The sequence below is a fragment of the Podarcis vaucheri genome (assembly GCF_965113315.1).
Source record: "Podarcis vaucheri genome assembly, chromosome: 14".
Taxonomy (NCBI): Eukaryota; Metazoa; Chordata; class Lepidosauria; order Squamata; family Lacertidae; genus Podarcis; species Podarcis vaucheri.
The window spans coordinates 38,722,813-38,750,602 of NC_138752.1; the positions used below are offsets into that span (position 1 = coordinate 38,722,813).

At 45.0% G+C, this 27,790-nt stretch overlaps 3 protein-coding genes across 11 annotated transcripts in view; 2 read left to right on the top strand and 1 right to left on the bottom strand.

The window, feature by feature from the left end:
- LOC309519245 (uncharacterized protein) overlaps positions 1-27,790 on the top strand; it is a 97,583-nt gene that overhangs the window by 24,919 nt on the left and 44,874 nt on the right. For 2 of the 3 annotated variants that reach the window (XM_082200041.1, XM_082200042.1), the window contains exon 14: positions 240-2,626. In XM_082200041.1, coding sequence (XP_082056167.1) covers positions 240-480 — 241 coding nt within the window. In that variant the 3' untranslated portion in view covers positions 481-2,626. Of the gene's footprint in view, positions 1-239; positions 2,627-27,790 lie in introns of those variants that run through there. The other variant, XR_014213769.1, reaches the window with a different exon arrangement.
- LOC309519291 (uncharacterized protein) lies at positions 2,828-11,960 on the bottom strand. 5 transcript variants are annotated; one of them, XM_082200141.1, is made up of 6 exons: positions 11,538-11,960; positions 9,671-9,764; positions 7,203-8,220; positions 6,017-6,195; positions 5,095-5,229; positions 2,828-4,113 (listed from the first exon to the last, which is right to left on the bottom strand). In XM_082200141.1, the coding sequence occupies exons 3-6, from the start codon at positions 7,687-7,689 to the stop codon at positions 3,727-3,729; spliced, it is 1,188 nt and encodes a 395-aa protein (XP_082056267.1). In that variant the 5' UTR covers positions 7,690-8,220; positions 9,671-9,764; positions 11,538-11,960; the 3' UTR covers positions 2,828-3,726. The 5 variants fall into 5 exon arrangements, with proteins under 5 accessions (XP_082056267.1, XP_082056266.1, XP_082056268.1 ...); XM_082200140.1 differs by having other exon boundaries at positions 9,671-9,835; XM_082200142.1 differs by lacking the exon at positions 9,671-9,764 and having other exon boundaries at positions 11,538-11,805; positions 11,856-11,951.
- RNPS1 (RNA binding protein with serine rich domain 1) lies at positions 18,956-27,592 on the top strand. Of its 3 annotated transcripts, none has more exons than XM_082199509.1 (8): positions 18,963-19,079; positions 22,634-22,828; positions 23,109-23,264; positions 24,151-24,306; positions 24,840-24,942; positions 25,515-25,668; positions 26,491-26,632; positions 27,403-27,592. In XM_082199509.1, the coding sequence occupies exons 2-8, from the start codon at positions 22,758-22,760 to the stop codon at positions 27,506-27,508; spliced, it is 888 nt and encodes a 295-aa protein (XP_082055635.1). In that variant the 5' UTR covers positions 18,963-19,079; positions 22,634-22,757; the 3' UTR covers positions 27,509-27,592. The 3 variants fall into 3 exon arrangements, with proteins under 3 accessions (XP_082055636.1, XP_082055635.1, XP_082055634.1); XM_082199508.1 differs by having other exon boundaries at positions 18,964-19,079; positions 24,115-24,306; XM_082199510.1 differs by lacking the exon at positions 22,634-22,828 and having other exon boundaries at positions 18,956-19,079; positions 24,115-24,306.

Consider the following 27,790-nt stretch of genomic DNA (forward strand, 5'->3'; position numbering starts at 1 on the left):
ACCCGTTTGGAATCTACAGTGTGTTCAGACTCTAAGCAAAAACCAGGAAAGTATTTTTCTAAATGCATAGCCTTGTTACAAAATGTTCTGGTTTGCAATAATGAAAGCACTGTACGCGAAGCAATGCAATTAACGGTTGCTTTGCGTCGCTTCCCCGTCCGATTAAACAAATAAAAGTCATGCCACTTTCCTTTAACTTATTTCCTCTGGTGTCTGTGTGTGTTTCCCCTCCTCCCCAGACGGCCTCAGAATTACACCACCATTGAGCTGAACGACCGCTGTGAGTCTGACTCTCCTGGGAACAGCCTTCACCAGGAAAAAGCTATTTCTGTAACTGATGAGAAGCAGCAAAAACCTCTGAAAAGCAGCTGTGCTGATTGTCCAGCAATTGCACACACGGACCAAGAATGTAACATTGGACGTTTGAAAAGTCCTGGGTTTATTTATTGTTGTTGTTTGTTTACTTCCCATCCTTACTGAGAGATGCATGAAACTGTGTTTCCAGAACATTTTCTGCTTTGTCTCCCCACTGCTCTTGAGTATGTGGTGGTAGTGGTGGGAGTTTTGAAGATTTTCATAGCCTTGGTTTTGCTTTGTTTTGTGTATACAGGGTTATAATTCTCTTCCAGCGTGGCTGGTCCACATTGGGACTGGTAAGGCAGAAGGTAGGGAGGGCCAACAGTAGGTGGCGCTAGAACCAATGGCATCTTCCGTTTAAAAGGACCAAAGATCAGGTGCTGTGAAAGGCATCTGCCAAGAACCTGGAGGGCTGCTGCCAGTCAAGAGTAGAAAGTACTGGGCTAGATGGGCAGAGAGTTTGATTTCGTATGTGGCAAGAGCTGTGGGTCAGTGGTAGAGCACATCTTAGCATGCAGAAGGTCCCAGGTTCAATCCCTGGCATCTCCAGTTAGGGCTGGGCAAGACCCCTGCCTGAAATCCTGGAGAGTCACTGCCTTCCAGTGTAGACAGTAGTGAGCTAGATGGCCTAATGTCTTGATAGGCAGCTTCCTATGGCTGAGTCAGAGGCAAAAAAACCCTTAGGAAAGGGTTTATGTGTTGCAACATTTCATTCTCCCCTAGAAGCAAACCAAAGAAGAGTTGGGACACTTGGCACCAAATGCATCTCTCCTCCATCCTTTTTCTTTACCTCCGTAATTCCCTGCTCTGTATAGGCCCCTTTTGAGCCACTAGTTTGCACCAGCGTTTTCCTGTTTGTTTGTTTGTTTGTTTGTTTCTATCTTCAAGATTTTATATGGTGCTTGTATTCGCACATGGGACTGGAGAGAGCGAGGGTCCTGTGTTTTGATCAGCTACTGCCCTCTGCTGGTCACCCCCCACACTACAGCACCTGGTGTTTATTATGCTGCAGAAACATTCTGCTGGTTCAGTAACGACTAACTTCACTGATGGACGCGGGTGGCGCTGTGGGTTGCCGATCAGAAGGTTGGTGGTTGAATCCCCGCGACAGGGTGAGCTCCCGTTGCTCAGTCCCAGCTCCTGCCAACCTAGCAGTTCGAAAGCACGTCAAAGTGCAAGTAGATAAATAGGTACCGCTCCAGCGGGAAGGTAAACGGCGTTTCCGTGCACTGCTCTGGTTCGCCAGAAGCGGCTTAGTCATGCTGGCCACATGACCTGGAAGCTGTACGCCGGCTTCCTCGGCCAATAAAGCGAGATGAGCACCGCAACCCCAGAGTCAGTCACGACTGGACCTAATGGTCAGGGGTCCCTTTCCTTTTAGCTTCACTGCTAAGCCTTTCAGTACTGCGATGGCCACATTTTTTGACCTACGGGTGCATTTACAAACCACAGAAACCATTGTTGTGGGCACAACAACCAAGCTTACACAAGCAGTCTATGGGCTACAAAAGGACACTTCTTCCCATAATAATTTTGGCGGGGGGGGGGGTTGTTTGGGTGCCAGGGTCCCATTGGCACCCTGTTCCACATGCTTGGGCATCATGCATACTGCAAAGAGCAAGCGCTGCTCTTTATTATTTGTGTTGTCCCTACAGAAGCTTGGGGTGGGGGGTAAATAGAACGTACCAGTGTTATTAGTACCACGGTGCCAGAGGTAGCCCAACTGCATAGGCTCCCATTTAGGGCAGAGGTAGTGTTATGTGGTGCCCCATAGATATTGTGCTCAGGTTAATTGTGTATAAGACTGCAGCTTTACATGCCCTTTTGACACATGTGGATTTGCTTTGTGGCATTTTACTACACCCCTATGATGCAGTGGTATTTGGTTTTGGGCAGTAAAAACCTGTCTTAAGTTTCTTTGTGCTGTTTTATTAAGGTGAAGAAGCCTTAGACAAAAACATGTGCCTTTTTGCTTAAGGGCACAGTAAGTTATATTGACAAGTGCGAGGGGAAAGTGAGGTTCCTGTTGTGTTTCCAAGAACGCAGGTAAGTACAGAACGGCTTCCCAAGAAAAATCTGGTTAAAAACAGAAGTCAGATATGTGAAGACAATCCAAACACACATTGCTGGAGGTGCAATGAAACCAAAACAGGTGTATTTCCATTTCTGAACTGTGCAAAAATAAAACCTCTCTGTATAACAATTATGAACATTATGCTTTTATGTATGTTTTGATCCAAACTTATAAAACACTGTTCTACAACTTGTAGCCAAATCTTCATGTATTTTCTGCAATGGCAATTTTTATTAAAAAAAACCAACATAGGAAAATATCTAATCTAGCCACATTAATTCAATACTCATTGTAATCTGTCTTCCCTTTTTGATTTATTTAACTTACTGCAATGTGAAGTTTATATTTAAAAATAGTAATTTTAAAAAAGAACAAATTATGAAAACAAGGCACACGTGTGTAAATAGACAATTTTATTCTGAACGTGGTTGCACAGGGCCTTGATACAGGTCATAAGGGACAAGGTACTCCCCAACCAATCCTGTGCAAGGTATCCCACAAAGAATTGGGACACAGCTCACACCCAGCCTTTGCCAGCATGCTGCCCTATGCTGGCTGTGACTGATTGTAACTGTAGTCCTAAACACCTGAAGGGCATTCAGGTATGCAAAGGCTGTTCTGACCCCATTTACTTTGCAACTGCCCCTGCCATACGAGTTGGACTTGCAGGATTTAGCGTGTGTGTTTTTCTAGAACCTGCAGATCTACTAACCGTAGCCAGGTGCGAAAGACATACCGTATTTTTCGCTCTATAAGACGCACTTTTTCCCTCCTAAAAAGTAAGGGAAAATGTGTGTGCTGCCCTCCGGAGGCTTCACGGGCTGCCCCAGAAGCCAGAACACTCCGTCTCGCTGTTCTGGCTTCTGGGGCAGCCCGTGAAGCCTCCGGAGGGCAGCGGGAGCTCTTGTGGGAAGTGGGGGGCTCTGTCCCTTCCCCCACCTCCCAGAAAAGCCCCCAAGAACCGCACTCCCTTTAAAGAGCGCATGGTTATTGCGGGAGATGGGGGAAGGTACAGAGGGCAGCTTACCTGCGTGCAGCCTCTTCCAGGCAGGGGGATCCTTCATCCCGCTGCCCGGGAGAGGCTTCAGTGGCTAACCCAGAAGCCAGAACAGCAAGAGGCTATCCTAGAAGCCAGATCCCTCTTGCTGTTCTGGCTTCTGGGATTCAGAATTTCTTTTCCTTGCATCTTAGATGCGTTTTATCGTCTGGTGCGTCCTATAGAGCGAAAAATACGCTACACTTAGAACATAAAACAGCTCACTCATTACCTCCACTGCCATCCCCGTAGTCCTTGGTCAGATAAGCTCCATCTTGAACTGGCTGAAGCTTGGCAAGGGTGGCGAGGGGTCAGCCACGTTGTAAGGAGTACAGGGGGCATGGGCAGGGATCGCCCCGTGGCCAACAGTGGAGCTGAGCTGCTGCAGCGTCATGAGAAGCTCCTGTTGGAAGCGCTGCTGCTGCTCCTGTTGGCGCTCCAGTCGGCACTGGCGCTCCAGCACCATATGCACAGCCTGCGCAAGCTTCTGGACCTCAGTGTGCACTGTATCCAGTTTCTCTGCAAGTGGCTGAGGGTTGGCAGTAGGGACCAAGGAAGTAGTCATCTGAGATCCCCACTGAGGATTCTGATGAACGGGAGGGTAGGTGGGGTTAAATGTACAAGTCTGAGTACCGGCATCTTTAGTCTAGAAAGGGAAGGGGGAATCCAAAAAAGAAGAAGAAATGGCGTGTTAAGTTATGGGTGAACATATCAGACGACACAGCGATTCTTCAAACAGCTCTTGTTTATTCACAGGCCAGGACAGAACTGAACTGAAGGGCTCAGTCAGCCTGCTTATATAGAGCTCCAGTACCACATTACTGTAACAACTTTCTAAAACTATCCAATCACTGAATGTCACTTTCGATCCTTCATTTGCATAACTATCTACAGTATCCCCCTGCTGGCCCAGGGTGAGAACTTCAGTACATAACACGGTAGGATCACCAAATAGTTATTCTCTTCTTCAATTAAAGACTCTAGTTCAGGAGTCACAAACATCACAAGTGCCAGGATGCCTCCTCTGGCGTTTGCAGCAGGTCTTCATAAATATCCCCTCTGAAATCCACCAAACACCAGGGATTGTTTGCTCTTCCTCCTCAATTCCTGTTTGTACCGTCTCAGCTTCTCCTACTTTGAACACGCCCCCTTAAAACATGTCAATATTTCACTGGGTTGGCATTTTACCCTCTGTTCAGAGGAGAGGTGCAAAGAGCTTCTCTCTGCGAGTGAGCATGGTGGTGGCTGATGTAGCTGCCTCCCCCCCATTGTTGCAAGGGGAGAGGGAGAGCACGCCCACACCATTTTGTGGCCCTGTCTCTGTCTCTTCCCTTTAAGATGATGTGGCAATTACCCCCATGCCCTCATGGCAGCCATTTTGTGACTGGTGCCCATGGCACTTTCTCAAAATTCCAAGCATTTCCCAAAAGGTCAGTGGCCCCCTGCCCTAACTCTTCCCCAACTGGGTTCTGAAGTTCTTACAGACTCTCTTACCACCTCAATGCACACAATCCTTCAACTCCCACCCCCGCCTCCCCCCAAAAACAATCAACCTCCTTTTGCTTGGGAGCCTTTACTCTTTCTGACATATATCGCTATTAAAGCACGCAAACTCTACATCACTTACATGTGCAGAGCAGCCAGAAGATGCCACCGGGACAGGAGTTGTCCCCCTGGAAGGATGGCCAGTTGGCTGCACCCTCACCGTGAAAGGCAAACTGGGTGTAGAACCAGATGAATTCTGCCCGTTCTGTACATTTGCCTAACGGACAAGGGAGAAGACTCAGTTTCTGCTTAAGAGCTGTACTTCCAGAAGATGAAAAAAGTGCAGGTGGGGAACCTTTCGTTCAGTTCAAGGGCCACATTCCCTTCTGGGAGCGAACTACATCCCAGCCACGCAAAAGGCAAGGGGGTCGTCTCCAGTCACTTTCAATATGTCTACTCTGAGTAACACTTGGCTAGATACAATGCAGAGGTTTGACACTCATGCAGCACTTCTCTCCATCCTGCATCCACCCTGTGTATATTTTGCTCTAGGAGGCTTGGTCTGGTCAGAATCGAGTATACAACTTCCAGAGTTAACACTAAATACATTATTTCTGAATGCATAAATAAATAAAAATTTAAAAATTGTTCAGTAGCACTTTAGAGACCAACTAAGTTTGTTCTGGGTATAAGCTTTCATGTGCATGCACACTTTGACTGCATCAAACCAACACAGCTACCTACTTTACCGGTATTTCTGGTAAATGAGCCACCATAGTCACTAGAGGGCCATGAAAATTTGTGTCCCGGGCTTTTCAGACTGGTCTACCCATGCACTATCTGAATCCAAAGGGTCACATTGGTTCCTACATGTGGGGGACGGGGGGGGGGAATCAGCTCTCATACCCCACTGAAGGACACCAGACCCATCCTTCCTACTGCTCTAGGGGTTGCATGAAACTACTCAAGAATAATAGGGCTAACTTGGGATTCTATTCTGGGCTTCCAATCATGCTCATCTCTCTCTCTCTCTCTCTCTCTCACCCTCTCTGTGCCCTTCCCACCTTTTTCTGGAGATGGATGGCCCGGCCTACGATCTTCCTCTTCACAATCAAGGCAGGATTCCGGGCAGGAGGCAGAAAGGCCTTCCCTTTGCCATTCAGATTATGCTGAGGAACTGCAGGTGCAAATGGAGTCAAGCAGCTGGGCGGCACAGAAGGTTTTGGCCCTGGGCAGTTGTCACCTGGAAGTGAAGAAGAGAAAGAAGTGGAGGTGCCTCAGGATCATCCCAACAGAGAAAAGCAGGGTAGCAAACCAATATGGTGCCTCCCAGATGTGCTGATGGAGACACATGGCCAGGAACGTGTGATACCATTGCTAAACATCTGCACTGGCTGCTCATCTGCTGCCAAGCCAGGATTAGGGTCCTTGTATTGATTTACACAGCCATGAACAACTTAGGTCCAGGGTACCTTAGGGACGGCCTGAACCCTTAGCTTGATCACTGAGATCATCTGCAGGTGTGTTGATGGCTGTCTCCCAAGTTGGTGAGGCTCATTTGACATCAACACAAAACAGAGCCTTCAGTGTTCTTGCCAGTCCAGTGCTATGGAATACTCTGTCCATGGAGAATTGGCAGCTGCCTTCTGTTTCAACCTTTAAACACCTGAAAACTCTTATCTTCCTCCAAGCCTATGCAGACAATTAAGAATGCATCTTCCCATAATTGTTAATTGATTCATTTATTTTTAATGTGTTCCTTAGTGCTGTCAATCGCCTTTGAACTCTCCATCAGTGCTGATTAGCCAATAGGCACTGACAGGAAGCCCCACTTGCAAAGAAATTTGCAGCAAAGTCTGTACCTGCCCCACACGAATGTTCACACATGACAAGTGTGGGGCAAGTGGGAGCAGTTTCTGGGGAACAGCCTCATGGGCCAAATTGGGACAGTGTGCCAGGACGAATTAGGCCCATGGGTTTGGTGTTACCCCATTGCTGCCTTAAGCCCTGGCCATTAAGGGCTTCATAGGTCACATGGCACTCAGAAATAAACTAGAAGCTATTACCCCTTAGAAGTGCTACTAAACCTTCACTCACCCTCCAGCCCAGAAACCCATAGAAAGTGGACCCCTGACAGCCTGCACTTGCAGACGGTGGTTGCTGTGAGCAAAGGTTGTGGAAGTTTTCTTAAACAGGCCTCAAGCAGAAGCCAGAAGCACATGTGAACAAAGAGGCTGTGCAAAGCTTTACCCATATTCTGGCCCAGCTGAGATCCGCTGGAGAGGCCCTCATGGGAGGCACTCTGCTTCCCAAATGGCCCTCCATCCTTGCTCAAGGAAGTCACGCTAATTATTTTGATGTGCTCCTCGCCATCACAATGGCCGTTACAAGGTGGCACCTCATAGCTTGGGTCAACTCCTGCCACAGAGCCAGCAGCCTCTCTCTGCCCATGGTGCTCAGTCTCGTTTTCCTGCAGTAACTTCCAGAGCTGGTTGTCCTCCCAGCCAGCTTGGTCCACAAGAGTCTTCCTGCTTCCATTCTCGAGAGCAGGTTGCAGAAAAGAGACAGGTGGGGGCTGGCTGGGCTCCACGTTCTTGCGCTTAAGGAACAGGTAGATGGCTTGCGGGGTGACCCGGATGTTGTCCAGCTCCAGCACCTTTTTGATCTTGCGGAAACTCAAGCCGGCTTTGCGCAGCTCCACAATCCGTTTCTTGGCATGGTCATCTAAGCGACCCATGGTGGGGCCAAGGACTTTGGCCTCTTCCTTTGGTCAAATGGACAGTGGCTACATTCCAGAAGAATACGGCGTTTTCAAGGTAGGGTACATTAACAGCCAACAGAGACCCTGATGTGGACGCTGCTAGATTAGCAAGTCAAACAGGCAAAATGGTGCTGGGGAAACAACCAGTGTTCCTTCCAAGGTCACGATCACTGTTGCCCCGTCCTATAGAAAGCCACTGCAAAGGTTAAATCCATTCTGAAATCCAGCAAAGATCACCAGCTCCTGAGCTGGCCAATGGTCTTTTCCATGGAACAAACACTTGTGTATTTTTGGATTTATATCTCCCCTTCAGAAGATGGGCAGGAAGTTAAAAAACATATATCCTTTTTCTGTAGCAAAGGAAGACTCCAGTAACCCTTGGGCCCCGGGAGTTAACAGCATCAGTCTAACCCTGTCCACTCAATGCCCACACAAGAAGAGAAGCCACGCTGGGAAAATCCCTCTCTGATTTCTTGCAGTTTTCTGTTTCTTAAGCAGAACTTTGTGCTGGAAGAGAAAACAAACAAACAAGGATAGAATAAAATTGTTCTCATTAAGACACAAAGGAGAGAGGGAGAGGGAAAGAGAGAATAGGGCTCTATCTGGTGGCTGCTTCTGAACACCTAGATGGACCATCTGGCTGAGAATTAGGTAGCTTCCTAACTTCAGGTTTCCCCTATGATCACACAAACCAGGATAGCTACCCTGTGGCCTTCCAGGTGGTGTTGGATCACAACTCCCAGCTGTTGGCCATGCTGGTAAAGCCGATAGGAGTTGGGAGCCCAATGACACTGGTCTTATTGCGTACATTTGTTTCTAACATCTGTTGATTTTAACGATAATTTGGTCATTTTATTATGTCTGCTGTTTTCGTTGCTATTTTATATCATTTTATGGAAAGTACTTAGGGATTTTATTGCAAACTAAGTGAATATAAATGCTGCTAAATAAATAAATGCCTCTGGAGGGCCACACTGTTAGCCAGCCCCACAGCACTTAAACAAATTCCAAGGACAAAGCAAGTGACAATATTACAGGATAAGCAGCTGTGCACTTATCAAAAGCGCTGTGAATTGTTTACTGTAGCAGGGCCTGGGGGCTCAGATGGCAGCAAAGTAAAATCCAGCAAGGTTGACCACCAAGTGGAAGAGAGGCATGCTCTGTCCCAGATCTTGACACCCCAGTTTGGGGGACGGGGAAGGGACTTTTCTTAAACTAAGGGCCTCATTTCCATCTGGGCAGGGGCTTCAGAAGCGGGCAGAGCAATGAATGCAGATTTTACCTCTGCAGAGTAGACTAGTTTCTACAACCAGCCCTCCTCTATTTTTCATCCAGCCAACAAGAAGCAGTATCAGAGCTTATGGACACATTCCAGCCAAAACAACCCAAAACACTCCAAGACAGCAAGGAATGAAGTAGGGTTGGTGAGTGGCATGGCCAGAGGAAGGTATATGGGGCCACATAGAGAGGCCTGGAGGGTCACATTTCCCTCATTGCTTAATAACATCCTACACACCATTTCTAGAGCATTTTGTCTATGTAGAGTCTTCAGAAACTAAGCTTTGCCTCTATGGTTCTCTGCCCTGTTAGGAGGACATTCAAGGAAATGTGTGAATTGTTACTCATGTTGCCACAACAAGCTTTCAAAGTTAGAGAATGTTTTTTTACAGATGATGCCACAGCAACGATGCACTTTTGTAGGCCAAAAGCCAGGCCTGTACAGACACATTTCAAACAGTACACATTGTACAGAATTCATGGGTTATTTGCCCTAGAAGTGAATTGTGATGTTGCAAGGATCTCTTTTGAACAGATTCACGACAGTGGGAGTATTTCTACAGGATCAGAGTCCACCTAATTATATGTCATTACAACCTTTCAAAGAAGCTTTAACCTAAAGACAATCTGGTTATCCCAAGGAAAGAAAGCAAAATACCATCTGAGCTCTCTGACTTACAATTTAGAGGAGGTACAGCAGTTTTCCCTTTTCAATGAAGGTTTAAGGGTTGAGAGAGAAGTCTAGGGGTTCACAGCTGCCTGGAAGCTTCCACCTGGGCCAAGGAACTGGTTACTGTGTTATTTTAGGTAGACTAAAATCTACAAAGGCCAATACCATTTTCTCCTGTAATAAGCACTAACAATAGATATGTTTCATTATCCAAATGTAATAAATGTCTCCAGCCCAGGGAAAGTAGACTATCAATTTTTGATAGCAGTTAAAACCCTAACCCTGTGGGCATGTCCGGTGATATTTTCTTTTTGGTCCAAAGATGTTATCCTTATCAATTTTGCACTGGCAAAATCCTAGAAATTTGCAGATGTTCATGTACTTTTAAATTATATTTCTATTGTATGCTGCTTAATGGCAGAACAACAATAATAGATTTTACATGTCCTAATGGTCACTAGAAGCCTGGAACAATAAATATGCACCATCTACTGTGCAGTGGTCTGATGACCTTAAAGTCCTTGCAACATTTTAGTGCACTTTCTATGAACACCAACTTCATTTGAAGACATATTAGGACATCTGGATGGCACATATTGATCTATATGTACAAACTAAGATGAATGTATTGATGTTTAAATGTATTATTAATGGCAGCTTTTTTCTATTTTCCTTTACACCCTAGATTAGGATGAACAAGCAGCTAAAGCCCTTATAATGTTCAAACCGTTGCCTAGCTAGTGGAATGTTACCAGGAGACATAATATTCCTTTATTAACTGCAGTGGGTTGGCTCGTTAAACACAGCAGTTAAGATACTACACTAAGAAAACAGAAGATTTTACTGTTAGGCAACACTTATTAAAGAGTTATACAACATATAAGAAGGTACACTTAGAATCCCTGAAGCTGTCATTTGTTAGGAGTGTAACCCACAATCCTATTTCTCCTAAACTGGCTTCTTGCCCGAGGGTACATAATCATCAGGGATTACAGGTTCTGCTGCATTATTTACGTTGAAAGCTAAGAAAAATCTGTTGAATGAACTGTATGATCTGTATGTCTTCCTATATTTTAATAATCAAGCCTAATTAAAAGGTCACAATGAGGTGCACAAAATATTTAGAGTTCATCAGAGCTCCTCACCAAGCTGAATGTGAAGCAAAATAAATAAAGAGTCCGGCAGGAAGAGATTGTTAGGGTTTTAGGCTGCAATCTTTAAACATGTCTAACCTGGAAGAAGGTCCCATTTAACTCAGAGGGAGATATTTCTGAGTAGACATACGGTACCTAGGATTACATTAACACACTGCCCAGGCTTGCGCCTAGTGGCAGTGGTTTGGCTTCAGCCCAGGAGGTGCACTCCATTGTCTTTTGGGACAGACAGATGCCAACAAAAATAAATGTACATATTCCGTTTTCTACTGCAGCTGGCATGCAAGTTACATAAGTAAGACTGAATGTGTGTGTGCTTTATTTTCTAGCCAGGTGAAATATGTGTTATTTCTGTTTCTATTTATACCCCGACATTCAAGTTCGAATCTTTCCAAGAGAGCTCTCTTTTATTACTCGGGATTGTAAACTAAGAAGAGTTAACTGCACAGTCTGCATGCCCAGTCAAAAGTAAACCCCGTCCAGTTCAATGGGGCTTACATCAGGTAAGCAGACAAGAGAATTATAGCCTAAAAGGTTTTGATTAATTCGGGGGAAACTTCCTCGCTCCTTTGTAGATGTTTATTGCTAACATTAGCATTGATACCAAAGGTATTACCCGGGGGTTCCTTTTTGTTTGTTTGGTGATGGACAAAACAACAACAAAAACCTACCCGCGATTTCTGCACAATTTAATAACAAACGATGAGAGCAAAGAGACAAACCTGCCAAAATACAAAGCGCCCTTCACCAAATCTTGACCGAAGAGGCGATCTCCATGCCAGCCAGGTGTGCAAAGCTATACTCTGCACGCTTAACCATATGTTACTCCCACGCAGATCTCATTCTCTAAATTGGTGTAAAGTTGCAATCTTCATAGCCTCCTTCTGTTCAAAACTGTTCCGGCTGCTTCATAAAGGGTCGCGCTGCTAAGAGGAGAAACGCCGCTCCGCCAACTCAAATGCTCTTTTTGCACCTCTCTAACCCCGAGTGCTTCGGTTCTGCACAGCCTGGACTAAGCAGCAGCAACGCTCCAAACTTACGCCGCCCTTCTCCCCAACTTTGCACAGTCCCGGGGCTGCTGACGAGGCTGCAGCAGCTGTTCGAAAAGCTCCAGCCTTCTTTGTTTGATTGGGGGAAAGCCAAACTTCGCAAAGCCTGCTGGGAACGAGGTTTGTGTACTTTAGAGGGAGGAGGAGCTCCACTGTAACCCTTTCAGGGAAAGGGGTCAAGGGGAGAAGCAGCTTAACCCTTGCAGGAGAAGAGTCGCCTTCCTTCAAGGTTTATGTAGGACAAACGTTTGCTAATGTTTGTTTGTTTGTTTGTTTAGGCAAGTCTACCCAGACATTTTTTCCAGTAGTGATGTATGGAAGTGAGAGCTGGACCATAAAGGTGGCTGATCGCCGAAGAATTGATGCTTTTGAATTCTGGTGCTGGAGGAGACTCTTGAGAGTCCCATGGACTGCAAGAAGATCAAACCTATCCATTCTTAAGGAAATCAGCCCTGAGTGCTCACTTGGAAGGACAGATCCTGAAGCTGAGGCTCCAATACTTTGGCCACCTCATGAGAAGAGAAGACTCCCTGGAAAAGACCCTGATGCTGGGAAAGGTGGAGGGCACAAGGAGAAGGGGACGACAGAGGACAAGATGGTTGGAAAGTGTTCTCGAAGCTACCAGCATGAGTTTGACCAAACTGCAGGAGGAAGTGGACGACAGGAGTGCCTGGCGTGCTCTGGTCCATGGGGTCACGAAGAGTCGGACACGACTAAACAACAACCCAGACATATAATTTTATTGCTATATTTGTTGTTGTTTAGTCGTTTAGTCGTGTCCGACTCTTCGTGACCCCATGGACCAGAGCACGCCAGGCACTTCTGTCCTCCACTGCCTCCCGCAGTTTGATCAAACTCATGCTAGTGGCTTCAAGAACACCATCCAACCATCTCATTCTCTGTCGTCCCCTTCTCCTTGTGCCCTCCATCTTTCCCAACATCAGGGTCTTTTCCAGGGAGTCCTCTCTTCTCATGAGGTGGCCAAAGTATTGGAGCCTCAGCTTCACGATCTGTCCTTCCAGTGAGCACTCAGGGCTGATTTCCTTCAGAATGGAGAGGTTTGATCTTCTTGCAGTCCATGGGACTCTCAAGAGTCTCCTCCAGCACCATAATTCAAAAGCATCAATTCTTCGGCGATCAGCCTTCTTTATGGTCCAGCTCTCACTTCCATACATCACTACTGGGAAAACCATGGCTTTTACTATACGGACCTTTGTTGGCAAGGTGATGTCTCTGCTTTTTAAGATGTTGTCTAGGCTTGCCATCGCCTTTCTCCCAAGGAGCAGGCGTCTTTTAATTTCGTGGCTGCTGTCACCATCTGCACTGATCATGGAGCCCAAGAAAGTAAAATCTCTCACTGCCTCCATTTCTTCCCCATCTATTTGCCAGGAGGTGATGGGCCCAGTGGCCATGATCTTCGTTTTTTTGATGTTGAGCTTCAGACCATATTTTGCGCTCTCCTCTTTCACCCTCATTAAAAGGTTCTTTAATTCCTCTTCACTTTCTGCCATCAAGGTTGTGTCATCTGCATATCTGAGGTTGTTGATATTTCTTCCGGCAATCTTAATTCCGGCTTGGGATTCATCCAGCCCAGCCTTTCGCATGATGAATTCTGCATATAAGTTAAATAAGCAGGGAGACAATATACAGCCTTGCCGTACTCCTTTCCCAATTTGGAACCAATCAGTTGTTCCATATCCAGTTCTAACTGTAGCTTCTTGTCCCACATAGAGATTTCGCAGGAGACAGATGAGGTGATCAGGCACTCCCATTTCTTTAAGAACTTGCCATAGTTTGCTGTGGTCAGCACAGTCAAAGGCTTTTGCATAGTCAATGAAGCAGAAGTAGATGTCTTTCTGGAACTCTCTAGCTTTGCAATTTGGTCTCTGGTTCCTCTGCCTCTTCTAAATCCAGCTTGCACTTCTGGGAGTTCTCGGTCCACATACTGCTTGAGCCTTCCTTGTAGAATTTTAAGCATAACCTTGCTAGCATGTGAAATGAGTGAAATTGTGCGGTAGTTGGAGCATTCTTTGGCACTGCCTTTCTTTGGGATTGGAATGTAGACTGATCTTCTCCAATCCTCTGGCCACTGCTGAGTTTTCCAAACTTGCTGGCATATTGAGTGTAGCACCTTAACAGCATCATCTTTTAAAATTTTAAACAGTTCAGCTGGAATACCATCACTTCCACTGGCCTTGTTATTTGCAGTGCTTTCTAAGGCCCATTTGACTTCACTCTCCAGGATGTCTGGCTCAAGGTCAGCAACCACACTACCTGGGGTGTACGAGACATCCATATCTTTCTGGTATAATTCCTCTGTGTATTCTTGCCACCTCTTCTTGATGTCTTCTGCTTCAGTTAGATCTTTACCACTTTTGTCCTTTATTATGGTAATCTTTGTACGAAATGTTCCTTTCATATTTCCGATTTTCTTGAACAGATCTCTGGTTCTTCCCATTCTGTTGCTTTCCTCTATTTCTTTGCATTGCTCGTTTAAGAAGGCCTTCTTGTCTCTCCTTGCTGTTCTTTGGAAATCTGCATTCAATTTCCTGTATCTTTCACTATCTCCCTCGCATTTTGCTTGCCTTCTCTCCCCCGCTATTTGTAAGGCCTCGTTGGACAGCCACTTTGCTTTCTTGCATTTCTTTTTCATTGGGATGGTTTTAGTTGCTGCCTCCTGTATAATGTTGCGAGCCTCCATCCATAGTTCTTCAGGCACTCTGTCCAGCAAATCTAAATCCTTAAACCTGTTCCTCACTTCCACTGTGTATTCATAAGGGATTTGGTTTAGATTGTATCTTACCTGTCCAGTGGTTTTTCCTACTTTCTTCAGTTTAAGCTTGAATTTTGCTATAAGGAGCTGATGATCTGAGCCACAGTCAGCTCCAGGTCTTGTTTTTGCTGACTGTATAGAGCTTCTCCATCTTTGGCTGCAGAGAATATAATCAATCTGATTTCGATGTTGCCCATCTGGGGATGTCCATGTGTAGAGTCGTCTCTTGTGTTGTTGGAAAAGCGTGTTTGTGATGACCAGCTTGTTCTCTTGACAGAACTCTATTAGCCTTTGCCCTGCTTCGTTTTGATCTCCAAGGCCAAACTTGCCAGTTGTTCCTTTTATCTCTTGATTCCCTACTTTAGCATTCCAATCCCCTATAATGAGCAGAACATCCTTCTTTGGTGTCACTTCGATAAGGTTTTGTAAGTCTTCATAGAACTGGTCAATTTCAGTTTCTTCAGCACCAGTAGTTGGTGCATAAACTTGGATTACTGTGATGTTAAAAGGTCTGCCTTGGATTCGTATCGAGATCATTCTATCATTTTTGAGACTGCATCCCAGTACAGCTTTCGCCACTCTTTTGTTGACTATGAGGGCCACTCCATTTCTCTTACGGGTTTCTTGCCCACAGTAGTAGATATGGTAGTCATCCGAACTGAATTCGCCCATTCCCGTCCATTTTAGCTCACTGATGCCCAGGATGTCAATATTTATTCTTGCCATCTCATTTTTGACCACATCCAACTTACCCAGGTTCATGGTTCTTACATTCCAGGTTCCTATGCAATATTTTTCTTTACAGCATTGGACTTTCCTTTCGCTTCCATGCATATCCACAACTGAGCGTCCTTTCGGCTTTGGCCCAGCCGCTTCATCAGCTCTGGATCTACTTGTACTTGTCCTCCGCTCTTCCCCAGTAGCATGTTGGACACCTTCCGACCTGAGGGGCTCATCTTCCAGTGTCATAACTTTTATATGCCTGTTGTCTTTGTCCATGGAGTTTTCTTGGCAGGGATACTGGAGTGGCTTGCCGATTCCTACTCCAGGTGGATCACGTTTGGTCAAAACTCTCCACTATGACCTGTTCATCTTGGGTGCCCTGCTCGGCGTAGTTCATAGCTTCTCTGAGTTCTTCAAGCCCCTTCGCCACGGCAAGGCAGTGATCCATGAAGGGGATTGCTATATTATTATACAGTTATTGTTATTTAAAATTACATCCTGCCCTTCCTTCCCAAAGAGCCCAGGGAAGGAAATAGGTGCTCAATTTAAAAACTGAACCAGGTGTGGATCACCTTTGACCCTCCAGGTGCTGATCAACTACAACTCCCATCAGTCCCAGCAGGCCTGGCCCATGGTCAAGGATGATGGGAGTTGTAGTCCAGCAACATCTGCAGGGGGCAAAGGTTCCTCCCACCCGTTGCATGTGCCTGAGCTTTCTGTAGAAATGCCACAGGTTGCTGCTCTTGCATAACATGGCATTTCACCTGCGCTGCTTACAATCTTACTCCTCCAGTATGTTTGTGGGGAGCCTTTGTTTCTCCAGGTGTTGCTGCAACTACAATTGCCACCCCCCTTGGCCATTGGCCATGCTTTACTAGCCCTCACAGAAGTTGTAATCCAGCAACTGATGGAGGGCAAAAGGCTCCCCACACCTTGTTTAGATGAAGTTATGCTACTAAAGATAAACCAATATGCTGTTATCACCCCAATCTCTTGAGCAGTGAGTGACTCCAAGGGTTCCAAGCACTTTTCCAGGGTTTGGTCTCTAGAGAATGAAGGTCACTGGACACTGGTGTCTTTAGAATATGTGGCTTTATTTGCACATATATACAACCTGAGCATAGTATGGAGGGGCTCACAGCATTAGTACTCCAAAGTACCTTGCTCCTCCACTAGTCACTGCTTTAGACCCACAACAGAGCAAGGTATGTATCAGTCTCCAGCTTCCAACTAACACACATCACTCTTGACTATTGTTCTGCTAGTAGCAGCTAGGTGAGAGCATTCACTAGAAAGCTCACCTATTTGCTTCTATGACACAAAGCAGCCTCTTTTTGCCTGTGCTAAATCATGGTACTTAACTAGTCAGCCAAAGCTATTATATTGACAAAGGAACTAGGTTGTCAGTTTCCCCTCATAGATACAGGATCATGGGTTTGGAAGGGGAACCAGGGTTTCAGAGGGAGAAGTTTGTGTACAGTGAGGAGGGACTAACAACACTGTGAGGGGGCGAAAGTGGCTGTCATAAACAATGGCAAAAGTTTAGTAAAGTGGGAGTAGAAGGACACTGAGAGGGAAATGGCACTTTTACACTTTTACATTTGAGTAAAGCAGGGATGGAAATATACTGAGAACAAGAGTGTTGGTTTTAAACAATGGCAGATGTTTCAATAGAGTGAGCAGGGGGTGTCACTGTAGGGTGTATGTGTGTGGCAGTTTAAAACAAAATTAGGGTACAGTACAGTGAGAAGGGATTTTGGAAAGGCACTGTTATGATTTTTGGTGTTAGCTTCTGTGTTGCACCCATCTCTGCTAAGAACAAAGCATTTCCAAACTCCCTTCTTGCCCTACAAACCTTGTGCTAAAGTTAACTACTACCACCTTCTATTCCTCAGCATTAACCCATGCTTACTCTACTTAGACCTCTGCCATTGTTTAAAACACAGTTTCCTCCAATCTTGCAGCATCTGACATGGTTTTAAACCACCATCCCCGCCCCCCTGTCAGTGGCCCTCCCTTCTCTCTCCCATGCCCTGGCCACTGCTGTTTACTTTTGCTTCCCTATCCTGTCCTGACAAGATAGAAATCCTGGATTATGATGCAGCACTACAAACCCTCCCACAGGGTCTCTGTGACTCCACTACATTCTTAAATATTTATTACAGTACATGCTTACCAGACTTTTGAGGCCCTTGAGCATATTTGTAAACCACAGCTAGGCATTGTGCCACCTGTTCCATTGGCTATGATAGAATGCTTCCTTCAAACCTATTTTCAGCTGGGGGTACCCTACGGGCACAAATGTGCCTGCAGCTGAGACATTGATGACCTTTAAGTGATTATAACATTTAATAAATAAATAAGGTCAGTTGCAAACAAAATTAGCTGAACTTGGGTCCCATTGAAATTAGTCAAACAAGTTTGTCATGATTTAACTCAATTCTCACTGAAATCTATGGGAATTTAGGCTGCAATTCTAATTCTAGTGGGAGAAAGTCCCACTAAATTAAATAGGACTTACGCCCAAGTAGATATGGTCAGAATTACACTATAAATTAAACGAAGTCTAGATACAGTACACCCCGCAAAGAAGTGTGTAGTGGTTGCTTTGTTTTATAGCCGGTAAGTAGGTTTGGTTTGTGGTACTGGACATTAGTCATGTCATGTCATTAAATTGTAACATATTCACAGGTAGCTGTGTTGGTTAGCTACCTATAAAGAAAAAAACCTCTAGAAATAACAGTGGTATAATAACTTTTTCGGAACAAACTAAAAGTCACAAATAAGATTTCGGACTAATTCTCAGGAGATGGTTTAAACTAACTATGTGCGCTATGACAGAAAAAAACATAGAATCCCCAAGTGTAAGAAAACACATAAATAGGTTTTAAGCAAAGACACAAAATAAAAATGTGTCTATCTGTACAATCTGCCAACTAAAGATAGCATTTCATATATTTTATGAAGTTGACCCTACTCCATGAAAGCTCACCCCAGAGTAAACACCGTTTGCCACATGCCTCTTTTATTTTGCTGTTTTAATCCCTGCTTGCCTGCCATACAGCTGCTTATTGATTACATTTTATCCTAACCTTCCTCCAAGGAATGTAGGGCATTTATAAAGTATCCTATTTTATCCATGCAACAGCCCCGCCTACCGAACCTCACAGGGTTGTTGCGAGGATAAAATTAGTAAGGGGGGGAAACAATGCATGCCACCTTGAGCTCCTTTAAGGAAGAATAACAACATTAAAGGGATCTGGACAGGCTCTAAGCACTCTCCCTTAGCCTACCGTGCCAGGGGTCTTAGCAGGCCTTCCCATTTGAGTTTATTAAAATGTTTAATGTCCAAAGTGCTAGGCGCTTGGAAAAAATCCTGCATGAACCAATAATCCTTTCAACTCCCATTTCCCCTTTCCATTATCATGTTTTAAGAACAGATAAGTGGTTTGTTGTTGGGTTCTCCCCGCCCTCCTAAAAAACCTTTTTATCTCCATGGGGCCTTAAACTACCACAACAAAAAGGGTCGATCTGCCCCTTTAAGGGGGGACAGTAACCATGGAGATAAATGGCTACCCCGCCTCTCCTCTCCGCGCTTCCTTTCGTTCGGTGACGCTATCAGTGCGCGCCGCCTAGCGGCTCTTTGCCGCTGTGTGGAAGGCGGCAATCCGTACGTCACCGCGAGCGCGACGAGGGAGCGACGGTCGGGCTCTGAGGATGTAAGTAGAGGGGAGAGGCGGTAATCCGCCGCCATCTGCCCTGGTCCGGTTGCAGTTAGCCGTGACTGCGCCCGAGTGTGGCAGGAAAAGGTTCCCGGACGCTGGGGGTGGGTCTGTGAGGGAGGTCGGCCCCGCGGATGAGCTCGAGGAGCGGGGAGGCCTTGGCTGGAGGGGAGAGTTTGGGAGCCCTTAGAGGCGCTGTGTGGGGTCGGTTGACTGAAGCGGCAGAGCCGAGTTGCTCCGCCCCTTCCCGTTTCCCTCTTTCTCCGTGTCGGGCGAGGAAAGCTCGTATCGCCAGCTAGGCCCAGTTGAGGAGGGGGTTCTCTTCCCACCCCGCCCTTCTCCCTTGAGTGGTCTCCCAAACTTCCTGGAGCCCACTCTGAAAGTCTCCTTCAATCCCCCTTATTTGCCTGACCAGTACTGTGCACATTCGAGTTGCGTCCTTCTATTATTATATTGATCGTGTTATCTATTTTATGTTGGAAAAGATAAGCCCTTATCCAAGGAAATACAGGGTGGAGTTTATGGTTCTTCTCTCCCTACCTCCCTACCTCCGTTTTAACCTCATAACAGCTCTGTGAGATAGGCCTGTTGTGATCCCTCAGACTAGCCAAGGCCACTCAGTTGAGCTTTGTGATTGACCAGGGATTTAACCCTCTTGCTTCTGTAATGCTAAGTGTTGCACCACACTGGCCCCATTGGTTACCTCTTAAACCTTGGCTTTCAGCGTGGGGATTCATTCAGTAGATTCTCAGATATGGCTTTATGTTGCAGCGTTGTGGTTGTACGATTCTTACTTTTAGATGTAACCTGTTGTCCATTCAGCCAGCTTGCAGAGCTAGTACAGGATATAGCTTGTACCTGGGAAGCTCAAGTATAAATCTCTGGTCTCTCTTTGTTTTAGAGGGTGGCCTTAGTCTTAGAGGGTCTTCTTGGGATGGTGGTAGTGAAGAGCAGTAGTGTGGCAGGTGCTATTATAATTCACTTAATATTTCTTTATCAATGGCAAAGAAATCACCTTTCAATAATATCAGTGATTACTTAGACAAATATGCAAGTCCATTGATATGTTAAAAACCCTAAGACTAAAAACATTCACTTGATTATGTACCAAGTGGCTTTTCACCACAGTGAAGTAAATGTATTGCTCAAACACAGTAAGGTATACAGGTAGCCATTCTGCTAGCTTTATGAACCATGCTGATAAGAGTCAGTTTGCAAAGTCAGTGATTCCCACAGAAAGACCTCTAAGCATTATTGAAGTTTGTACACAATATTGTTTCTTTTTGGGCAGTACTAGTAAGCTTGGGCTTGGTGTTCCTGGTCTTAAAGCACTGAGGATGTGATATACAGCAGACACAGTTCTCTTTTACTGAGGGTTCACTGATTTCTCTTAACCACCAAGTTAATTCAAGACCTCATTTAACCTGAACAGGTTCTTTCAAATTGTTTTTGTACCACTTAGAGAGTGCATCGTGAAGTGTGGATATAGAGGAATAATACCTTTAATCCCATTTAATTTCTTTGTTGATGAAAACATCTGCTGGAGTACTTCCTACTGCTTCTTCCGAAAATGCTTCTGTCTGCTACATAACACAGGGCTACATTCAGCATTGTCAAAGCAGAATGGCTAAGAAATCTGGGGTATCCAGACACAGGTTTTCTGAATTTGAGTCCCTAGGGCAGGGAATATCATAACACACCTATGTTTCTACAATAGCTGTGAGTGACACAAAAGGAAGAGCTGCCTTCTTGAATGACTTGTGCAGAAATACTTAACCAGAGCTTCAAGTGAAAAGCTAAGCTTGTAGGAATAGTCTTCTGCTATAGCAGAAGCAGAGTGGTATAACAGTATGTGCTTTCCCTTATGTTTGAACTGCTTCAGGCACTTGCAATTTAAGTTACAGACATCAGTAGAATAATGGCCTGTTGGAGCTTACTTTGGACCTTCCCAAAGGGTTATTTGCATAAGCACATTATACACAGTTTGTGTGTATAATGTGCCTGAGAGAAGTCTCAGCACATGAAAATGCATCATTAATTTTAATCCATGTTGCCCTCCGTAAAGTAATAGTTCCAAGTGTTAATCTTAAAGATGACAAAACATATTTGTCCTTCGTACGTCAAATATACATCAAAGCAACCTTGCTCTCTCAGTGCCTGTTGAGTTACTTGAGCATAGCAATGTATAGGAACTACAAGGATGAAAACCTTTGTTTTCAGAGTTTCCACCCATTTCCCATAGGTTGCCCTGATGCTGGTTCGCTAGAGAAAAATACATACACGTCATCTGAAATGTACAGTACCCTGTACTCTACCTTTCTAAAATAGTCATTGTTTTTAATGTATGACTTTAAAACACCTTGGGTTCTATACTGAGGGGTAGAATTAAAGTACTTGAAATAAGCCATAGCCTTCTCAATCTGGCCCACGGATGGTCCAGGAATCAGCGTGCTTCTACATCAGTAGAATGTGTGCTTTTATTTAAAATGCATCTCTGGGTTATTTGTGGGGCATAGGAATTTGTTCATTTCCGCCCCCCCCCTCAATATAGTCTGGCCCACCACATGGTCTGAGGGACAGTGGATCGGCCCATGGCTGAAAAAGGTTACTGACCCCTGGTGTAACCCATAAGGACTTCCTGTAGCTTATCTGGAATAGCCAGCAGCATTTCCAGCTGAGGTTCTTTTATACCACAGATGGGAAATGGTGGCCCTCCAAATTTTGTTGGCTTGCCAACTCCCATCACCCCGACCATTGGCTATGCTGGCTGGGGCTGATGGGAGTTGGAGTCCAAGAACATCTGGAAGACCACAGGTTTTACCACCCCTGTTGTGTGATCTGAAGATAGGGTTTTGCGCTGTGCTTCTGCTCTGTTACATTTAATAGTCTCTGGGAGTGACCCTGGAGCTGAAATTGCAGACTTAACTGCAGCACTCTATCAATACAAAATAAAGCTTAGCAGTAGTAATGAGAAACTGCATTAAGAATTTAGGAAGAGCAGTAGAAATTCTTATAAACAATTAAAATCTACTATAGTTTTCCTGGGACTTAAAATGCTTTCTTGCTACTACTGTACCACAATGTCCTGTTGAGGTACCTTGCTTTCTGTTGCAGAGGTTGCTGACGTGGTGTTCTCCAGATGTTGCCGGACTATAACTCCAATCATCCATGAGAGTTGGCTGTGATGACAGGCCGATGGGAGTTGGAATTCAATTCATATGGAGGGCACCATGTTGGCTACCACTGTCCTGCTGTAATGCTGCATATCTTAAGGAAAAGTACTAAGGAATTCAGACTGAAAAACTCTGTGTGCTTTGCTGTATGTTCTTCCTCCTTTTGAAGGGTGATTAGAAAGAAAATTCAAATGCTCTGTGTAAACACACTCTTAAGTTGTTCAGCAGATGCTATTTTCAAATGGGTAATAACAAGCCACACAGAAGTGTGTGAACTATAATGCTTTGCATGAAGCTTGTGCCTTTTCTTGTGAAGTGGGTTTTCTTTTCCTCTGCCTATATGTTAACTGTCTCATATCCCTTTTATCTTGTCACTAGGCTGCTCTTTGGAGTTTATTGCATTCGCTTAGGGATCGTTTCTCAGAATCAAGGAGTTAGAAGTAAGCTTTCAGATAAGTGAGCCCCCCCAAAAAAGTGCCGCTTTTGGACTCGGAAGGGGAAAATGGAGCTGTCAGGAATGAAAAAGAAGAGTTTGCTAGGAATCAAAGAAAATAATAAAAAGTCCAGCACTAGGTAATAATTGTCTGAATGTTCAAGGCCTCACCCCTCTTGGGGGATCTGTGCAGACTCCTAGGGATTTCCCATCAAGCATGAGGAATTAGAAATGCATCTTCCCTCCTTTTCATAATCTCCATATATTCCACACCATTGGCTTTCTTTCATGAAGCCGCTCCATAGTGTAAACACTGGGGATTTGTCTCTTAGCATCTTTGTAGCAGTGACATTTCTTGCTTTTGTTGCAACTGAAATTGCGGGATTGGAAATTAAGTTTCTGAACCTTCGTTCATTAAAGGGCTCCCTCTCCTACCAAGCGCAAGGACCGTACAGAAGAAAAGTCCAAGGACAGGTCCAAAGACAAGCCAGCTACAAAGGAGTCAAGCGAAAAGGATCGTGGGCGCGACAAAACTCGCAAGAGGCGCAGCGCCTCCAGTGGTAGTAGCAGCACCAGGTAAGCAGAGTCAGGAATTCTTGGGTTTCTGAAGGCTGTTTCAAGGACCAGGCCTTCCCAAGGATTCTTAATCTGCAGTTAAAAAATGATGCCGCCATGCTCAGACAGAGGAAACCTTTTAACTCTTCAGATGTTGGATACAGGGACGGAGTTGTGGTGGCTGTCTCACCATGCCCTACTTGTGAGATTCCCAGGAATGTAGGGCAGTTAAGCTTGAGAACTTAAAATATGCCCCTTGATGTGAACCAGCAGGTTGGTTGTAAGTTGAGTGAAGCAGTAATGCTAAACACATACTTGACTTCAGGTCCTCTTCTCTGATTGAGATATTGGGGGTTTGTGTGTGGTTTCGCACAGGAGGTCTGTTTGCACCCTAATGATCTGTTTGGAGGGGAGGCCCTTCTTGGTGTTCATCTTTAGAAGATGTGTGTCCCTCATTTACAAAGGGGCGTGTGTGTATTATGGGTACTTCAACTGTGGAACACCCTCCAAAGGGAGGTAATTTCAGAGACTGTTAAAAGATTTTTCTTTGCCTGAGCATTTTAGATGGTGGCATTTTTAGTGGGTTGAATGGTTTTTCTCATTCTTCATTAAATTGGTTTTATAAGGTATTTGTAATTTGAGGTGACATTTGTATATTGCTCTGAAATCTGTTTTTCGACAAAGGACCATTTGTACAATAAGTGAAATGATTTAGAAAGAGCATCACCTCTGCATTGGGAGGTGGCCAGGTTTGGGTTGGAACTGCAAAAGACAATGGTGTGTTCTTTCCAACACCTTCAAAATTTCTTGGGGGTTATCGGGAGAACACCCTTGCTGCCATTAGTCTCTTGCATGACACCTTCTCTGCCAGGTCTCGCTCCAGTTCCACATCCAGTTCTGGTTCTAGCTCCAGCACCGGCTCCAGCAGTGGCTCCAGCTCCTCCTCCGCGTCCAGCCGCTCTGGGAGTTCAAGCACATCCCGCAGTTCCAGCTCCAGCAGCTCATCGGGCTCTCCAAGCCCATCTCGACATCGGCATGACAACAGGAGGCGTTCCCGTTCAAAGTGAGTCTAGATTACCAGAGGCTACTGGCTACTTTATTTCCATTGGCCTTGATAAGTGCTTCCTGTAAGACAGGAGTGGGGAACACTTTACAGCTCAAAGGCCATGTTTCTTTCTTGGGGAGGGGCACATGCTAGCAGTGGGTCAGAGGCAGAAGTGGGTAAAATAGCAGATTGGCCTGTTCTTTGCCTTTTGAATCTCATCTTTGGGAACCTGTGTTATATGAAAAGGATGCTTCTAAATTTCAAACTTGGTGGATAGTATCAAATAAAGGTCCCTCCAAGCCCTACTGAATTTAAGTTAAGCCTCAATAAGTTACTCACTTTTAGCATAATTATTTCTTGCAAACTATAAATGGCCTGTAGTTGTTGCGCCAGCCACTTTTTTTTTAAAGTAACAAATTTAGCAAGGAATACAGAATAAGATCATTGGTGGTTTTTTGTCATGCTGCATTGATAGGAGTTAATGAAGGGCTTGAGTTGCAGATCCATACGTTTAAATTTTTGTTTTTACACTTTTTGTTTATTTCCACCAGGTCTAAACCGCCCAAGAGAGATGAAAAGGAACGGAAGAGAAGGAGTCCATCACCCAAACCTACCAAAGTACATGTTGGGAGACTCACCAGAAATGTGACGAAGGTAACAGATGCCTGTTGTTCACTTGTACCCAGAAAGAAGTAAAAAGGCCAAAGGGGGTAGGGAAACAAAAGTCCCCCAGAACCCATGGTCTGACTCAGTATAAGACAGCTTCCTGTAAGTTAATATTGAATATGAATGCTGGGAATGCTATTGACCAAGGGTCCCTCCCAGTATTGATACACTAGATCTCTATAGGGGAGAGTGCTGTTGTGCTCAGGCCCTGCTTGCGAGTGGCTTGACCTCTGTGAGAACAGTGTGCTGGACTAGATGGGCCACTGGCCTGGTCCAACAGGCTCTTCTTATTCTCCTATAGATATAGCTGAGTGAAGTTCAGGTAACCTGGGAAGCAAAACTGTTGGAAGCGTTTCAATATGTAATTGAATGGTCTTCACTCTTTTTGTTCAAATCCAGTTAAAGGTGTGTGTGTGTGTGTGTGTGTGTGTGTGTGTGTGTGTGTGTGTGTTGCTTGCTGCTGCTTCCACCACTGCCCATTCAAGTGTTTTGTTGTTATGAAGATGGAAGGTAATGGACATTTGCCATGAGCGTTAAGGAGCTTGCTTTTCTTCTTCCAGGACCACATAATGGAAATATTTTCCACTTATGGAAAGATCAAAATGATCGATATGCCAGTCGACAGACTCAACCCACACCTCTCAAAGGGTTATGCATATGTAGAATTTGAGAATCCAGATGATGCCGAGAAGGCACTGAAACACATGGACGGAGGTGGGTTTCAGAAGCTGGCAGCACTGTTAAGAGGTTTGACTCCTACATGACTGAAAAATCTTTATTCTGTAATTTGAGAAGATCCCCACATTAAAGCAAGGGTTTCAGAATTCCCAAAAGTGATATAGGTTCTGCCAGCTAGGAGGGCTCTTTGCAGAGCACACCTGAACAAAATAAGGCTCTAGGTTCTTCAAGTTTTGCTCTTATAATAATACAAATATATCATTTTACCTGTATGATTTCTTTTTAAAAAATCAACCTTGTCTGCCAGGAATATGGGCTGGTGGGACCTTTGTGATCACATCATGTTGGTTTCTGGCCCAAAGTGAAAAGGGTGGATCATCCTGATGAAAATGGCCCCCAAGGTAAACTGCATTCTCCAGAAAGGCAATGGACCTGTGGGCATGAGCAAAGACCTTGGAATAAGTTGGCAGCAATTATTTAAAGAAGGCAGAGGCTCGTCCCAGGAAAAACTTGCAGTCCCATGTTGGACATTAAAAAATTTATAGTGTAGGTCAGAGGTTACGAATCTCTCTTTTTCTTGGGGGGGCTAATGACCCACAGAGGGAATCATTCAGGGAACTGGGCCTGATTGTAATAGGTAAGCAAAGTGGTGTTTGTGGTTCCCCAACGTCATTTTGGTATCTCCCTGCATGTATGTTTTACCTGTGTATCTCTCTCTAGGTTCCCTGCTCCCCCACACCATTGCCATAGTTTGACCTTCCCTGGTGAGCAAGAAGGCAGTGGCTGCAGGGAGCCTTTGCGTCAATCCCTCACCCTGCTGAAACAAATCAACTTTCTGTTTCTGTGATCTTTAAATAGGGCAGATAGATGGTCAGGAAATCACTGCCACGGCTGTCCTGACTCCTCGGCCCAGGATGCCTCTCAGGCGTTTCACCCCTCCGCGGAGGATGTTGCCGCCACCGCCCATGTGGCGTCGTTCTCCACCTCGCATGAGGAGAAGGTAGGTTGCCTTTGTGGAGCTGGGTAAGCCGGAGGGGCTTAGCTGTTCACAGCTGGTAGGAGCTCTGTCCAGGGAGGCAAACTAAAAAGAAGACACCTGCGGACTCAAATGGGTCACACCAAGGATGGGCAGTGAGTTACTTCCTGCATTACAGCTGATGGCGAACAAAGACTGTCCCTGCAAAAAGTAATTGAAGGATAGGCACCCCCTTCCAGAGCATTAGCATCAGTTTGTTTGTGTGCCACTTTTCCACAGCAGTGCTCAAAGTGACTCACAGCACACCAAATGTACATTAATAAATCCAGCAATTTTATTTTTAAAAATACATTAAATACATTAGGGGAAGGCAGGTGGAAGTACTTGCGCCATAATAGTTCCAGTATTCTCTCCCCTATAGACCCTTCTCATGTAAAATCTCACAACTCATTCTAATTTTGAACATATGCCTTATATGTTTAAGTCAAGATTGATGGAATATTTTTATTGTTAATATAAGCTGATGATGTGTATTTGCAAAAATAAAACACTGTGATCTAGGAACTGAGAAAATATTTTATTTAGTTATTATACAGTTGCTATATTGCTTTCTGCATTAGGGCTCATTTGCAAAATGTTAGCATGCTGAACTGCCTTCACCCTTTAGGATATAAGAACTATTATTGAATGCTGTTGAATAAAAAGGGACTAGATAAGTGTGGATTACTTTCGATATCCACCCATTCTCCTAACTGAAGCTCTGTTCTCTTCCTTACAACTATATTTCCTTTCAGGTCCAGGTCTCCCAGGCGCAGATCCCCAGTTCGCAGACGGTCACGGTCCAGATCTCCAGGCCGCAGGCGTCATCGCAGCCGATCCAGTTCCAACTCTTCCCGATAAAATGTGGGACTTGGCAGCTTCTTGGTTTTTTTTGTTTTTTAAAAAACTTAAAAGTGCATTCAGTTTAAAAATTGTACCTTTAAAGAGGAATGAAAATAAAACGAAGGGAAAGCTGAGAAACTGAAACCTAGCCTAGTGTCTTGGGCCCAGCAGGGTGAACTGTGGACTTTTGTTGGACTTAAAGTCCTTTTTAAAGGGAGCTTTGGTTTGCAAGTTCTCAACAAGAAACATTGTTCTTTAGACATGATACTGTCCTCTTAAGTCCAGTGAAGTCTCTTGTTT

What these genes read in the sequence shown, in the direction of transcription:
- LOC309519291 (XM_082200139.1), bottom strand. Translation starts at nt 7,689, where the DNA reads ATGGGTCGCTTAGATGACCATGCCAAGAAACGGATTGTGGAGCTGCGC. An exon ending in TCAGCTGGGCCAGAATATGG is followed by an intron (nt 6,196 to 7,202) that starts GTAAAGCTTTGC and finishes CTTCACTTCCAG; the next exon opens with GTGACAACTGCCCAGGGCCA. An exon ending in CCATCCATCTCCAGAAAAAG is followed by an intron (nt 5,230 to 6,016) that starts GTGGGAAGGGCA and finishes CTTGTCCGTTAG; the next exon opens with GCAAATGTACAGAACGGGCA.
- RNPS1 (XM_082199508.1), top strand. Translation starts at nt 22,758, where the DNA reads ATGGAGCTGTCAGGAATGAAAAAGAAGAGTTTGCTAGGAATCAAAGAA. An exon ending in AGTGGTAGTAGCAGCACCAG is followed by an intron (nt 23,265 to 24,114) that starts GTAAGCAGAGTC and finishes CTTCTCTGCCAG; the next exon opens with GTCTCGCTCCAGTTCCACAT. An exon ending in ACTGAAACACATGGACGGAG is followed by an intron (nt 25,669 to 26,490) that starts GTGGGTTTCAGA and finishes ATCTTTAAATAG; the next exon opens with GGCAGATAGATGGTCAGGAA.